This window comes from Salvelinus fontinalis, chromosome 4 (assembly GCF_029448725.1).
Source record: "Salvelinus fontinalis isolate EN_2023a chromosome 4, ASM2944872v1, whole genome shotgun sequence".
NCBI lineage: Eukaryota > Metazoa > Chordata > Actinopteri > Salmoniformes > Salmonidae > Salvelinus > Salvelinus fontinalis.
In genome coordinates, this window is record NC_074668.1 from 68,859,646 (window position 1) to 68,872,487 (window position 12,842).

Sequence of the window (12,842 nt, forward strand, 5' to 3'; positions counted from 1 at the left end):
GAAAATCTACGAACCTCAGAATTCCCACCTCCTGTTTGGATTTTTTCTCAGGTTTTTCGCTGCCATATGAGTTCTGTTATACTCACAGACATCATTCAAACAGTTTTAGAAACTTCCGAGTGTTTTCTATCCGATATGAATAATAGTGGTAGAGTAGTTGTGTAATAATGTGCTGTATGATGTAATTGCTTTAATCTTGTTTGGATCCCATTGGCTCACGGCAAAAACTTGACCTTATTCAAACAATTTGTTTTGTTGTCTGTTTTAGTCAATTACAAAACTACATTTAAGAAAAGTACAACATGTCTAAAGATTACTTTTAAATATTGCCTGCTCTCTAGTGTTCTCACTACTTAGAAAAAGTACTCACTACTTCCCTCAAGCCCCTTTTAATGACGGTGCTAGCAGCCACTAGTGCTAGCTAGGTACCGACCGAAACATTAAGCTAGCCAAGACCAACACCACAAACAAATAGACTATACAGCTACAAGTAGTGAGTGGAATTACAACCAGACTGTAGTTAACAAGTTAAACGTCTTACCTGTGATTAAATATTTTCTACACACATAGCTACGTGTAGCCTACTTGGACACCGCGTCCCTACATTTCCCACACCGAATAGCCTGAAGCCACAGTGCTCTTCTCGCAGGCTCTATTTTTGACCTGGCTACATGTACATTGAACAAAACAGCAGCTTTTCAGCATGTTTTGTTATTCATGTATTACAAAAAAGAAATTAAAATAGATGACGAAGTTGCCTCTCTTACAATGGGGGTCAATAGGTCGAGGGGAATTCCTTATTATAACGTGAATACCAACTGGGGTCATTACAAAATACAAATACTAGTCTGGTTAAGGATCACAAAAATCTCTAGGCATTGTTCTTAGCCCCTGGCTAGCTAAACCACAGGCTAGTCTGGCCCTGGGCTAGGCTTAGCCTGTGTTCACACAAGCATTTGTTAACCCAGGGCTAAGCGTGAGCCCCGGGCTAAGGGTTCACACTTGTATTCCAAAGCCCTGGGCTAACGGACAAACAACATGCGACCAACATTATATCTATGACATGCGACCAATGTTATAAGCAATAAGACATTTATTAGCACATGATTTCCTTTTGCTTCTAGTCTATCATTTGATTTCCAACAGTGATGGTTTGTATAAACCTTGCTGTCTGCCTGTCTAACCTCGGAAATAATGTTTTAATTTTGAAATTCGATCTTGCCCTTGTAGGTCTACACAGAGAATGCTGTGCATGAACAAAAATCAATATAACTTTTATGATCCAGGTCAAATAATGCAACAATATTACTATCATGGATATATCAAATTAAATGTCAATACAAAACCTATAAAAAGGCAAAGACAATTAAGCATATGCTGCCCTTCCAGCTGTAGAGTTTGTAGCTTTAGTTGGCTAAGTGAGAAGGAATTAGCCAGCCTGCATAGCAACCATTTTTTTTGGCATAGCAACCAAGTATTTATTTATTTATTTTTTCCCTTAGATGGAAGGTTGAAATAGTATGAATTTACTAAATGATGTGCAGAATGCATTAGAGGCATCATCACAAGAATATGTAAATTAAGTGACAGTGCCGCTTTTGTGATTAGACAGTGAGCATTCCAGGCGTTGTTCTTGACCCTGTTTCACACTGGCTATTTTGGCACTGTGTTTTCTGGGGCTAGCCCCGAAAAGTCGATACTAACCCTGCTCCGGAACAGGGCCAGCTACAGTTGGCCTGGGCTAAGGTGCTAGCCCACTTTAGAATGTGCAAGTATAAACACTCACCCTGGGGCTAAAATCTCACCTTCTGCAAACTTGAGAAGTCTATTCAGAAACAATAGAACCAAAGCTCTAATAAGAAATGACTGCTGTGCATATTTATGGCAGAAAAATATACAACTAGGTAGCCGTTGTGGAAAGTTATTTGAGTTTCAATTTTTGTTTTAACATTTACATAGTCCATGGTATCTCAGTTTTCAAAACATTATGACAATTGTTAGAGAAGGTGAGGCTGATAGTGCAGAGACAGCAGTTGTGCTGAATCATTCTGCCAGCTTGACCCAGATAGAAACAGTGTCAGGGGATGCTCTCCATCTCAACAGCACTGTAGTGGCTTCCTGGAATTAACTGCTAATGCCTGTCTGGAGACCGGGAAAGTATATGTATGTATGCATGTATCCCTCTCTCACACACACACACACACACACACACACACACACACACACACACACACACACACACACACACACACACACACACACACACACACACACACACACACACACACACACACACACACACACACACACACACACACACACACACACACACACACACACACACACACACACACACACACACACACACACACACACACACACACACACACACGTTTTGTCTAATCTCTGAGAAAGCTTCCTGTAAATTTACTACTTCCTGCAGACTTGCCACTTTTGAAGTAGAAACTATCTACAAATGGATTCCACTTTGCATTCTGTCAATACAAGACAAATGCAGCTTAGGATGAAGTTCACAGATCAAGCCCATGGTGGATGGGGACCCTTGGCAGTGTGGTGAATGATAAGTGGAGTCCTGTCAGCTGGTAGATCATGATGGGTGCTGCCATTACTAAGCCATACAAGAGACCAGACAGATGTTTCATACAATAATAGCTCTTTAAAAAGGGACCAACTGTACTGTAGCAGAGTCATAGACTGAATTTCACTGATAAGCCTTATGCAAGATAAGAAAGGGTCAAAAGGAGGGATAAGAAAAGGCGGGCTTTACACATGTGGAAGATTTGACACAGACAGAAATGATGATGTAGTGACGTGGGCTGAAGAGGGCTCGAGAGGGATCTAACCTGAGGTGTCATCCCATGACAGAGGTACAGGATGGGGACGTTGTCGGTGTCCGGCCCCTGGTCCAGACACAGGTCACTCTTCAGAGAGTTCTTCAGCTGAGGGAGGAAATGATCACAAAGGGAGTCATAATTTGATATGTCACTCAAACGGCTAGTTCAGGGAGGTTAGCTGTGTGACAGAGAATCGATGAGACCTTGAAATGATTCAAATATTCCTGCTATCACAGCTCCCTATTCAATCAAACCAGAAAGCAGGTTTCCAGTATAACTTCAAAACAACACATGGAGGGAACACTTTTCTGTTCTTTGCAGAACAACATGACATAGAACATAAATGGGACTTGTAATCCAAACATGAAGCCTTGTGTTTGCACAGTTATTTCAATATATAGCAGTATTTATTTTACAGATCTAGTCAACAGGTTTGTGTGAGGAGAGGGGAGGTACTCTGGAGACAGGGATTGGTGGCTGGGCGGATTAAGATGTGTTTGCCTCGCTCTCCGTGAGGACAGGATTAGGTACGGATATGACATTACAAGGACACAGCCAGAGACTGTGCCTGTCAACTCCCCACTGGCACAGGATATGTCTCATTCTGTCAGCTGATCATTAAAACGCCAGGCAGCACCTGGGATACTCTTCAGGGACTGAACATGATGGAATAAAGTCTGACAGACAACATCTAACCATTTCACTCAGGTTCCATGAAATGAAAAAACTATAACGTGCAAGGTTCATGCATGAGTGAATAAAACCTGGGGCTGCTTGTCAGTGTGGGGTGTAGCATGACATTTGACCTCAAATGCTGTGCTGAACAAAGTCTGCATTCTAGATAATGAATTCTCTGACAAAAATGATTGACAAGTTCATAAAATGCACCTAGCAAATGCAGAGTAATGAGGACATTCTATTTTTGAACCCACTTACTACTTGAATTAATTTTAATAAGGCTGACCTATTTTCCTCTCTGCATCTTACTACCTTTCATAATAATATGGAAATACAGAGAAAGAAACCAACCATGAAATGAAGCCCGTACTCCAATGAGACTGCTTTTTGGGTGTGTCACTGTAGATTCAGGCATATTGAACTGATGCACTGTGGCCACACAGAAATAAAGCTGTTTGTGTTGAACATGAATTGCTAATATAAATACTGCCAGCGTGCCCTCATGGCCCGAATACAAATTCAGAAACATTTGTCTAGCATTGCTGAGAATTCCATTTGGCCACACAGGCAGATCTCTGTGAGAGGAGGTGACAAACCAAGCTCTGCTCACCAGCCCCACCACTGCACAACAATATGTGCATACTCAATGGTATAACCTTTGGGTGGTGGAACATTCTTGATACACACAGGAAACTGTTGAGCGTCAAAAATCCAGCAGCGTTGCAGTTCTTGACACAAACCGGTGAACCTGGCACCTACTACCATACCCCGTTCAAAGGCACTTAAATATTTTGTCTTGCCCATTCATCCTCTGAATGGCATGCACACACAATCCATCTCAAGGCTTAAAAATCCTTCTTTTACCTGTCTCATCCTGTTCATCTGCACTGATTGAAGTGGATTTAACAAGTGACATCAATAAGGGATCATAGCTTTCGCCTGGATTCACCTGGTCAGTCTATGTCATGGAAAGAGCAGGTGTTCTTAATGTTTTATATACTCAGTGTATGTGCATACTATACAATGGTTTGTCACTTACTGTATGTGTGTGAAAACAATAGACTCTACTCAATGTGCATACACAATGGACAGATTCCTCTGAGTAGACTGGAAAAATAAAGCTTTAGCACTTGGGCAGGTTTGTGTACTGTATAATCTCCAGCAAGTCTTCTGTCTTCTCCCGGAGTCTGAGTTCCTGCACCTTTTCCACATCATGCCCACATTGCCCAAGCTTAAGCGTGCCAACCCTGGCAGTGCACACAAAGACTGAGGCTATGGTAGGCATGTCCACGTGTTTTAGAGCCAAGCTGCCGCAGAAATGCATCTCTCTGTGAAATGAAAGTATTCCTAACTGCAGTCATCCAAACCGTAACTCAATGGATTATGATTATTTGTTCAGGCATGGACCGCATGGTTTATTCTGTGGAGGCTTTACTTGACATAGCATTTCCATTTTTTGCAGAGGGCATGTTGCTTACCACTCCATACGCAATGGTGTCTGTGTACATCCTCATCTCTGGGTAGATGTTGACCAGGTACCACCGAAAAGTCTTACACTGGAGCCTCTTCCTAAGGGCCTTCCTCTCAGAGATATCTCCAATGTCTATTCCTGAGTCCTACACACACACACACACAACACAGAGATAAACAGTTTGACCGTGATTGCTGTAAAGATACAAATGCATAAAGATATCATGCATAGAAAAGGGTATATGTGCCAAGCTCTTAGGTGGAAAAAGGAATCAGATTCCCAGTTTCCCTGATTTCAGAGAGGCAATGTGACATAACTCCTGCGAGCCTTTCATGTTCCTTGTATAAAGAACCGCAGGACTAAGTGACTGACATCATTTAACATCATCTGCCATTTCCTCTGAGTCCTCACGCTGCAACAGCCACACTCTGGCCCAGCCTTCCTTCTGCAGCAAGCTGCCGCTCCTGTCCACTCTATCCCAATTATCTTAATTGCTGCAGCGCTGACAAACTTAAAAGCTGAAGCAGACCTGATAGATCCAACATCAACTGAAATTGAAGCAACTTGCATCCTTCTGAGATACAATAAACAGACCAACGAGAGTCTAATAGACAAAACAGCAACAGCTCTAACTTGAAATGGAATAGGTTTCTAATACGTTTGGACATAATAAATTCATGAGGCTAATCCTGAGGCCAAATTTCCCTCCAAGCTTGTTGAGTAGAATAGCAGAACTCAGTGTATCGATATCAATTTAGAGATTTGCCTGCTGATGCTCATCTATTTGAAAGGAGTTTGCACTAATACTCACAATTATGTAAACAGGAAAACTATTAAGCATCTAATCAACTCAGCCTTTGTTCAAAGAAACACCAGGAATCCCTGCTAATGTATTACAACATCTACATATACATATATATATATATATATATATATATATATATATATATATATATATATATATATATATATATATATATATATATATATATATATATATATACATATATACATATATATATATATATATATATATATATATATATATATATATATATATATATATATATATATATATATATATATATATATATATATATATATATACATATATACATATATACATATATACATATATATATATATATATATATATATATACATACATACATACATACATACATACATACATACATACATACATACATACATACATACATACATACATACATACATACATACATACATATATATATATATATATATATATATATATATATATATATATATATATATATATATACACACACAGTTGAAATTGGAAGTCTACATACACCTAGGTGGTAGTCATTAAAACTTGTTTTTCAACCACTCCACAATTGTCTTGTTAACAAACTATAGTTTTGGCAAGTCGGTTAGGACATCTAAGTAATTTTTCCAACAATTGTTTACAGACAGATTATTTCACTTATAATTCACTGTATCACAATTCCAGTGGGTCAAAAGTTTACATACACCAAGTTGACTGTGCCTTTAAACAGCTTGGAAAATTCCAGAAAAGGAAGTCATGGCTTTAGAATCTTCTGATAGGCTAATTGACATCATTTGAGTCAATTGACATCATTTGAGTCAATTGGAGGTGTACCTGTGGATGTATTTCAAGGCCTACCTTCAAACTCAGTGCCTCTTTTCTTGACATGGGAAAATCAAAAGAAATCAGCCAAGACCTCAGAAAAAAAATTGTAGACCTCCACAAGTCTGGTTCATCCTTGGGAGCAATTTCCAAATGCCTGAAGGTACCACGTTCATCTGCACAAACAATAGTACACAAGTACAAACACCATGGGACCACACAGCAGTCATACCGCTCAGGAAGGAGACGTGTTCTGTCTCCTAGAGAAGAACGTATTTTGGTGCGAAACGTACAAATCAATCCCAGAACAGCAGCAAAGGACCTTGTGAAGATGCTGGAGGAAACGGGTACAAAAGTATCTATATCCACAGTAGAACGAGTCCTATATCGATATAACCTGAAAGGCCACTCAGCAAGGAAGAAGCCACTGCTCTAAAACTGCCATAAAAAAAGACAGACTACGGTTTGCAACTGCACATGGGGACAAAGATCATACTTTTTGGAGAAATGTTCTCTGGTCTGATGAAACACAAATAGAACTGTTTGGCCATAATGACCATTGTTGGAGAAAAAAGGGGGAGGCTTGCAAGCCGAAGAACACCATCCCAACCATGAAGCAAGTGGGTGGCAGCATCATGTTGTGGAGGTGCTTTGCTGCAGGACGGACTGGTGCACTTCACAAAATAGATGGCATCATGAGGCAGGGAAATTATGTGGATATATTGAAGCAACATCTCAAGACATCAGTCAGGAAGTTAAAGCTTGGTCGCAAATGGGTCTTCCAAATGGACAATGACCCCAAGCATACTTCCAAAGTTGTGGCAAAATGGCTTAAGGACAACAAAGTCAAGGTATTGGAGTGGCCATCTCAAAGCCCTGACCTCAATCCTATAGAAAATGTGTGGGCAGAACTGAAAAAGCATGTGAGAGCAAGGAGGCCTACAAACCTGACTCAGTTACACCAGCTCTGTCAGGAGGAATGGGTCAAAATTCACCCAACTTATTGTGGGAAGCTTGTGGAAGGCTACCCAAAACGTTTGACACAAGTAATTAAACAATTTAAAGGCAATGCTACTAATTGAGTGTATGTACATTTCTGACCCACTGGGAATGTGATGAAAGAAATAAAATAAATAATTCTCTCCACTATTATTCTGACATTTCACATTCTCAAAATAAAAGTAATGATCCTAACTGACCTAAAACAGGACATTTTTTACTAGGATTAAATGTCAGCAATTGTGAAAAACTGAGTTTAAAATGTATTTGGCTAAGGTGTATGTTAACTTCCGACTTCAACTGTATATATACACACATAATGCCATATCAAATTGGCATCTCCAAAAATAACTTCAGTAACAATTCTCTTCACAATACAGGTGTAGGATCTTAATTTGAGCCAGTTTGCTACAGCAGAAAAATAATCCTGCTGCAGCAGAACATTTTAATTATGTGGATTATAATTAATGCACATTTTTTTTAGGGGTTGACACATTTTTCATAATGGAAAATTAAGTCTGACATTTCAAAGTGGAATTTACAAACTTCAGAAGCCTTTTAAACCTCAAATACTCTACAAGTTACAAATGTCCTGCATTGTAGGAACGTTCTCCTGCAACAGGGTGATCAAATTAAGATCCTAAACCTGTACACTAACGTATTACACTATACATCACTCTTTATTTACAAATCCCCACTAGCGAGACAATATTCCCACCCTGACCACTTGCCCACCCTCTATTAGACATGGTTCAGTAGACCTGGTCCAGTTAGCAGCTGACAAACTCTCACCTCCTGAGGGATGTTCCAGGCCATATAGACATGGCTCTTAAACTCGTCCATCCAGACCTCTGCAACCCTCAGGGCGTTCCGTCTCACGTGAGACGTCAGGTCCTCAGTGTAGGGCTTGTGGGCACGCTCTATATGGGCGATACGGGCACAGGGCAAGACTTCCACACTGCCCCCACACTGCCACACCTGGTATTACACATAAAAAGACAGAGCAAAACTTGGTTAATTATGTTGCCAGGCAGGAAAAGACCCAGGGCAGATCTAGAGCTCCAGAGGGTGCTCCAGTAGAAAGACTCAGATCAGAAGCCTCTTACTCTGAGGCTGACAGGGCTACATGAGCTCCACCTCTCTACTTGATCCAAAAAGCCTGTCAAATGCAGCCAGGAAGAGGAGAACCTGGAGAATCCTTGGTCCAGATAACACCTCACAGTACTGAGGTTGCCAGAAGCCTCATCAAAACGGAGCACCATGGCTTCACTGACATCTGACATGCTGTGTCTGACTTAGTGGTCTAACAGTTTTAATTGCTGATATGGGATGACATTTGGAGTCCCAGTGCCTTATGCTTAATGTCATGATTAATGGCTGCTAGGAGTGCGAGAGAGAGACAGCAAGAGCGAGAGGGGAAGAGGAAGCGAGCGAGAGAGAGTGTGTGCGAATGAGAAAAAGGGAGGGGGAGAATTCTGTATGTCAGTAACAACATTCCTACAATATGGCCTTATCTCCTGTTCTTTCTTAGACGTAGTGTAATGCTGTGATTCACTGTTGTGATAAAACTGACTGCTCTTTGTCCCCTGTGGCTCTGTGTATCTGTGCTTTGCCTGCTTTTATCTCTCTGCTCTGGCCCTGAAGAGCTCATAGCCTCTCGACTCCCTCCAAGGCACAGCACTAACCGACATCTAACCGGGCTTCAACGGGCTAGCATTCCATCCTGAGAATTCCTGCACACTGACATTCATTCCACATCTCCTCTTATCAGGTCCTATGTGCAAAAATGTACTTCAAAGCTCTGATGTAGTTCCAGAGTTCTGACAGATTTTCTGGAAAGGTAATGCTCATTCCATAATGTTATCATTTCCTACATTGCTGCCCACAGCACTGCATGAACTGGCATGGAGAGTAGATCGCCCCCCGCTGTCTGCAAGGAGTTTAACTTCCTCTGTCTACTTATAGCACTCAGGGACAGCCACAGAAATCTCTAAGTCGTCTATCAGGGGACACAAAACAGGACACATACATAACATACATACATACATACATATATACATACATACACAGACAGACCCAGAAAGAGAAACAAGTGCACACAGAACAACACAGTTACAGACCATAACAGTCAGACTACAGTGTTATAGGAGTGATACAGCTCAATGACGCAAGTAATGTAATTGATGATGTCTGTGACTGCTGTGCTGTGATCTACTTCCAAAGATGAGGCACTCTGTCTCTTTCTCTCACAGAGGCGTTCAGTCTTGCTTTCCAGTCACCTCCTCGCCTCTGTTTGCTGTGCTCATTTCTCCATGGCAAACTAACAAACTGGCAATGTCAACACCCACAGTCCCATTGCCCCATCTGGAGATTCTACTAAACAAACTGAAGGTGCAAAACAGGAATCTGTGAAAAAGTACATGTATGTCGATCTTTTCCCCTGACCTGAGTGAACTGGTGTTAATACACTACAGACAGAACAGACAGAAATCTTCATCACTCTGATTGGAGAGGTGCAGTAAAAGTCCTCAAGAACATCAAACTGCTCTCATCATCATTCTCTGATCTTCTCATCTCTTATGGCATTGTGCAGAGTTTGGACACACCAGATACAGACAGATGACCTCAGACAGACAGATTACAGACACATGACCTCAGTGAACCTTCTTCAGGAAAACCATTTCACAACCCACTAATTTTCTCTCCTACATGTCATGACTGCATTTCATGTTACAGGAGCTGTGTATACACAGAGGATGTGTTATGACAGTTTTCCAGCCATTGGCTTATTGCGTCAACATTATGAATAGGATGTTGAACGGAGCAGTTCACAGCATAAGTGCCTTTGGAATCTATGGAATATTTCCTGCCTACAATAACTAATATAGTAAAACAGTCTCAAAGCCTATGGAGCGTAACTATTTTTTTTACCTGATGTTCAGTAAATTACTTCTGTGTGACACATAGGCTACATTTATATTCATTCTGTGCAGTATGTGTTGATTTACCTAAATGTGCAGGTGTTGTTAAAGAATATGTATGCAAAGGCATACATTCTCAATAGGGTTGAATGGCGGGAACCCGGTAACCGGTGAATTATAATAAATAATTCATGTGAACAGCATGAAATGGAACAGTTAAATTATATGCAATGTCTAAACCTGGTTTCTCTACGGCCTCTGCATGGTAAGTCAACACTCAGACAGCGCATCTCACAATGCGTGTAGACCTATCATTTCATCATAACTTTTTTTCTTATGACAGGAAGGCCTACATTTGCTGCCGCATAGTCTATGCTACAGCAATATAAAGACTGAATGCACGTCTAATTTACACATCTTCACCTGGCTTCAAATCTCCTCCAAAATACAGTAGCTAATTCTGTTATATATATATATATATCCACAGTGCATTTGGAAAGTATTCAGACCCTTTGACTATTTACACATTTTGTTTAAGACAACCTTATTCTAAAATTGATTAAACACATGTTTTCCTCATTAATCTACACACAATAATAACAACAAAGTGAAAACAGGTTTAGATTTTTTTTGCAAAGTAATAATAAAAACATCATAAATACCTAATTTACATAACTATTCAGACCCTTTGCTATGAGACTTGAAATTGAGCTCATGTGCATCCTGTTTCCATTGATCATCCTTGAGATGTTTCTACAACTTGATTGGAGTCCACCTGTGGTAAATTCAATTGATTGGACATGATTTGGAAAGGCACACACCTGTCTGTATAAGGTCCCCTAGTTGAAAAACCAAGGCATGAGGTCGAAGGAGTTGTCCGTAAAGCTCCGAGACAGGATTGTGTCGAGGCACAGATCTGGGAAAGGCGCCAAAAAATGTCTGCAGCATTGAAAGTCCCCAAGAACACAGTGGCCTCCATCCTTTTTAAATGGAAGAAGTTTGGAACCACCAAGACTCTTCCTAGAGCTGGCCACCTGGCCAAACAGAGCAATTGGGGGAGAAGGGCCTTGGTCAGGGAGGGGACCAAGAACCTGATGGTCACTCTGACAGAGCTCCAGAATATCTCTGTGGAGTTGGGAGCACCTCGAAAAGGACAACCATCTCCGCAGCACTCCACCAATCAGGTCTTTATGGAAGAATGGCCAGACGGAAGCCACATGACAGCCCGCTTGGAGTTTGCCAAATGGGACCTAAAGAATCTCAGACCATGAGAAACAAGATTCTCTGGTCTGATGAAACCAAGATTAAACTCTTTGGCCTGAATACCAAGTGTCACATCTGGAGGAAACTTGGCACCATCCCTACGGTGAAGCATGGTGGTGGTAGCATTATGCCCTGGGGATGTTTTTCAGCGGCAGGGACTGGGAGACTAGTCAGGATCAAGGGAAAGATGAATGGAGTCAAAGTACAGAGAGATCCTTGATGAAAACCTGCTCCAGAGCGAAGGTTCAGCTTCCAACAGGACAACGACCCTAAGCACACAGCCAAGACAACACAGGAGTGGCTTCAGGACAAGTCTCTGAATGTCCTTAATTGGCCCAGCCAGAGCCTGGACTTGAACATCTCTGAAGAGACCTGAAAATAGCTGTGCAGTAACACTCCCCATTCAACCTGACAGAGCTTGAAAGGATCTGCAGAGAAGAATAGGAGAAACTCCCCAAATAAAGGTGTGCCAAGCTTGTAGCGTCATACCCAAAAAGACTCGAGGCTGTAAACGCTGCCGAGGTGCTTCAACGAAGTACTGAGTAAAGTGTCTGAATACCTATGGAAATGTGATATTTCAGTTGATTTTTTTTTTAAATTACCAAACATTTCTAAAAATGCAAAAAAATGATTTTCCATGCAGGAAAATCTAGACTAGAATAGTTTGCTGGATTAGCTTTTCTTATACCAATAGACTATTCAAAGAGGGACAGAAGCTCTTGTTTGCTGAATGTTAAATATAGCACCCAGAAGAGTGAACGCGATATGGCGGTAGGTTATAGCAGTTATTTATTCAGACTCAATCATTCAATCTTCGTGAAGAGAAGTGAAAGCCTTCTGCATCTAATTCTGTCAATAGAATGATGGACAACAAAACTTATTTCATTTAACTGTTAAAAGCGAGGAAGGAATGAAGCAAAAATAGAGAGAAAGAGGAGGTAGACTAATAACATTAAGGGGAAATATTATGGAAGGTGTATATGTGCCAGCCTAGTAATTTGAAAAATAGGCCCCATTATATA

General features: G+C 40.8%; 1 protein-coding gene across 1 annotated transcript in view; it reads right to left on the reverse strand.

Moving 5' to 3' along the window:
* Window positions 1-12,842, reverse strand: part of LOC129852714 (polypeptide N-acetylgalactosaminyltransferase 18-like) — an 89,351-nt gene that overhangs the window by 15,100 nt on the left and 61,409 nt on the right. The window contains exons 7-9 of the mRNA XM_055918336.1: window positions 8,429-8,614; window positions 5,012-5,149; window positions 2,865-2,960 (exon numbers count right to left, since the gene is read on the reverse strand). Of these exons, the coding sequence (XP_055774311.1) occupies window positions 2,865-2,960; window positions 5,012-5,149; window positions 8,429-8,614 (420 nt within the window). The remainder of the gene's footprint in view (window positions 1-2,864; window positions 2,961-5,011; window positions 5,150-8,428; window positions 8,615-12,842) is intronic.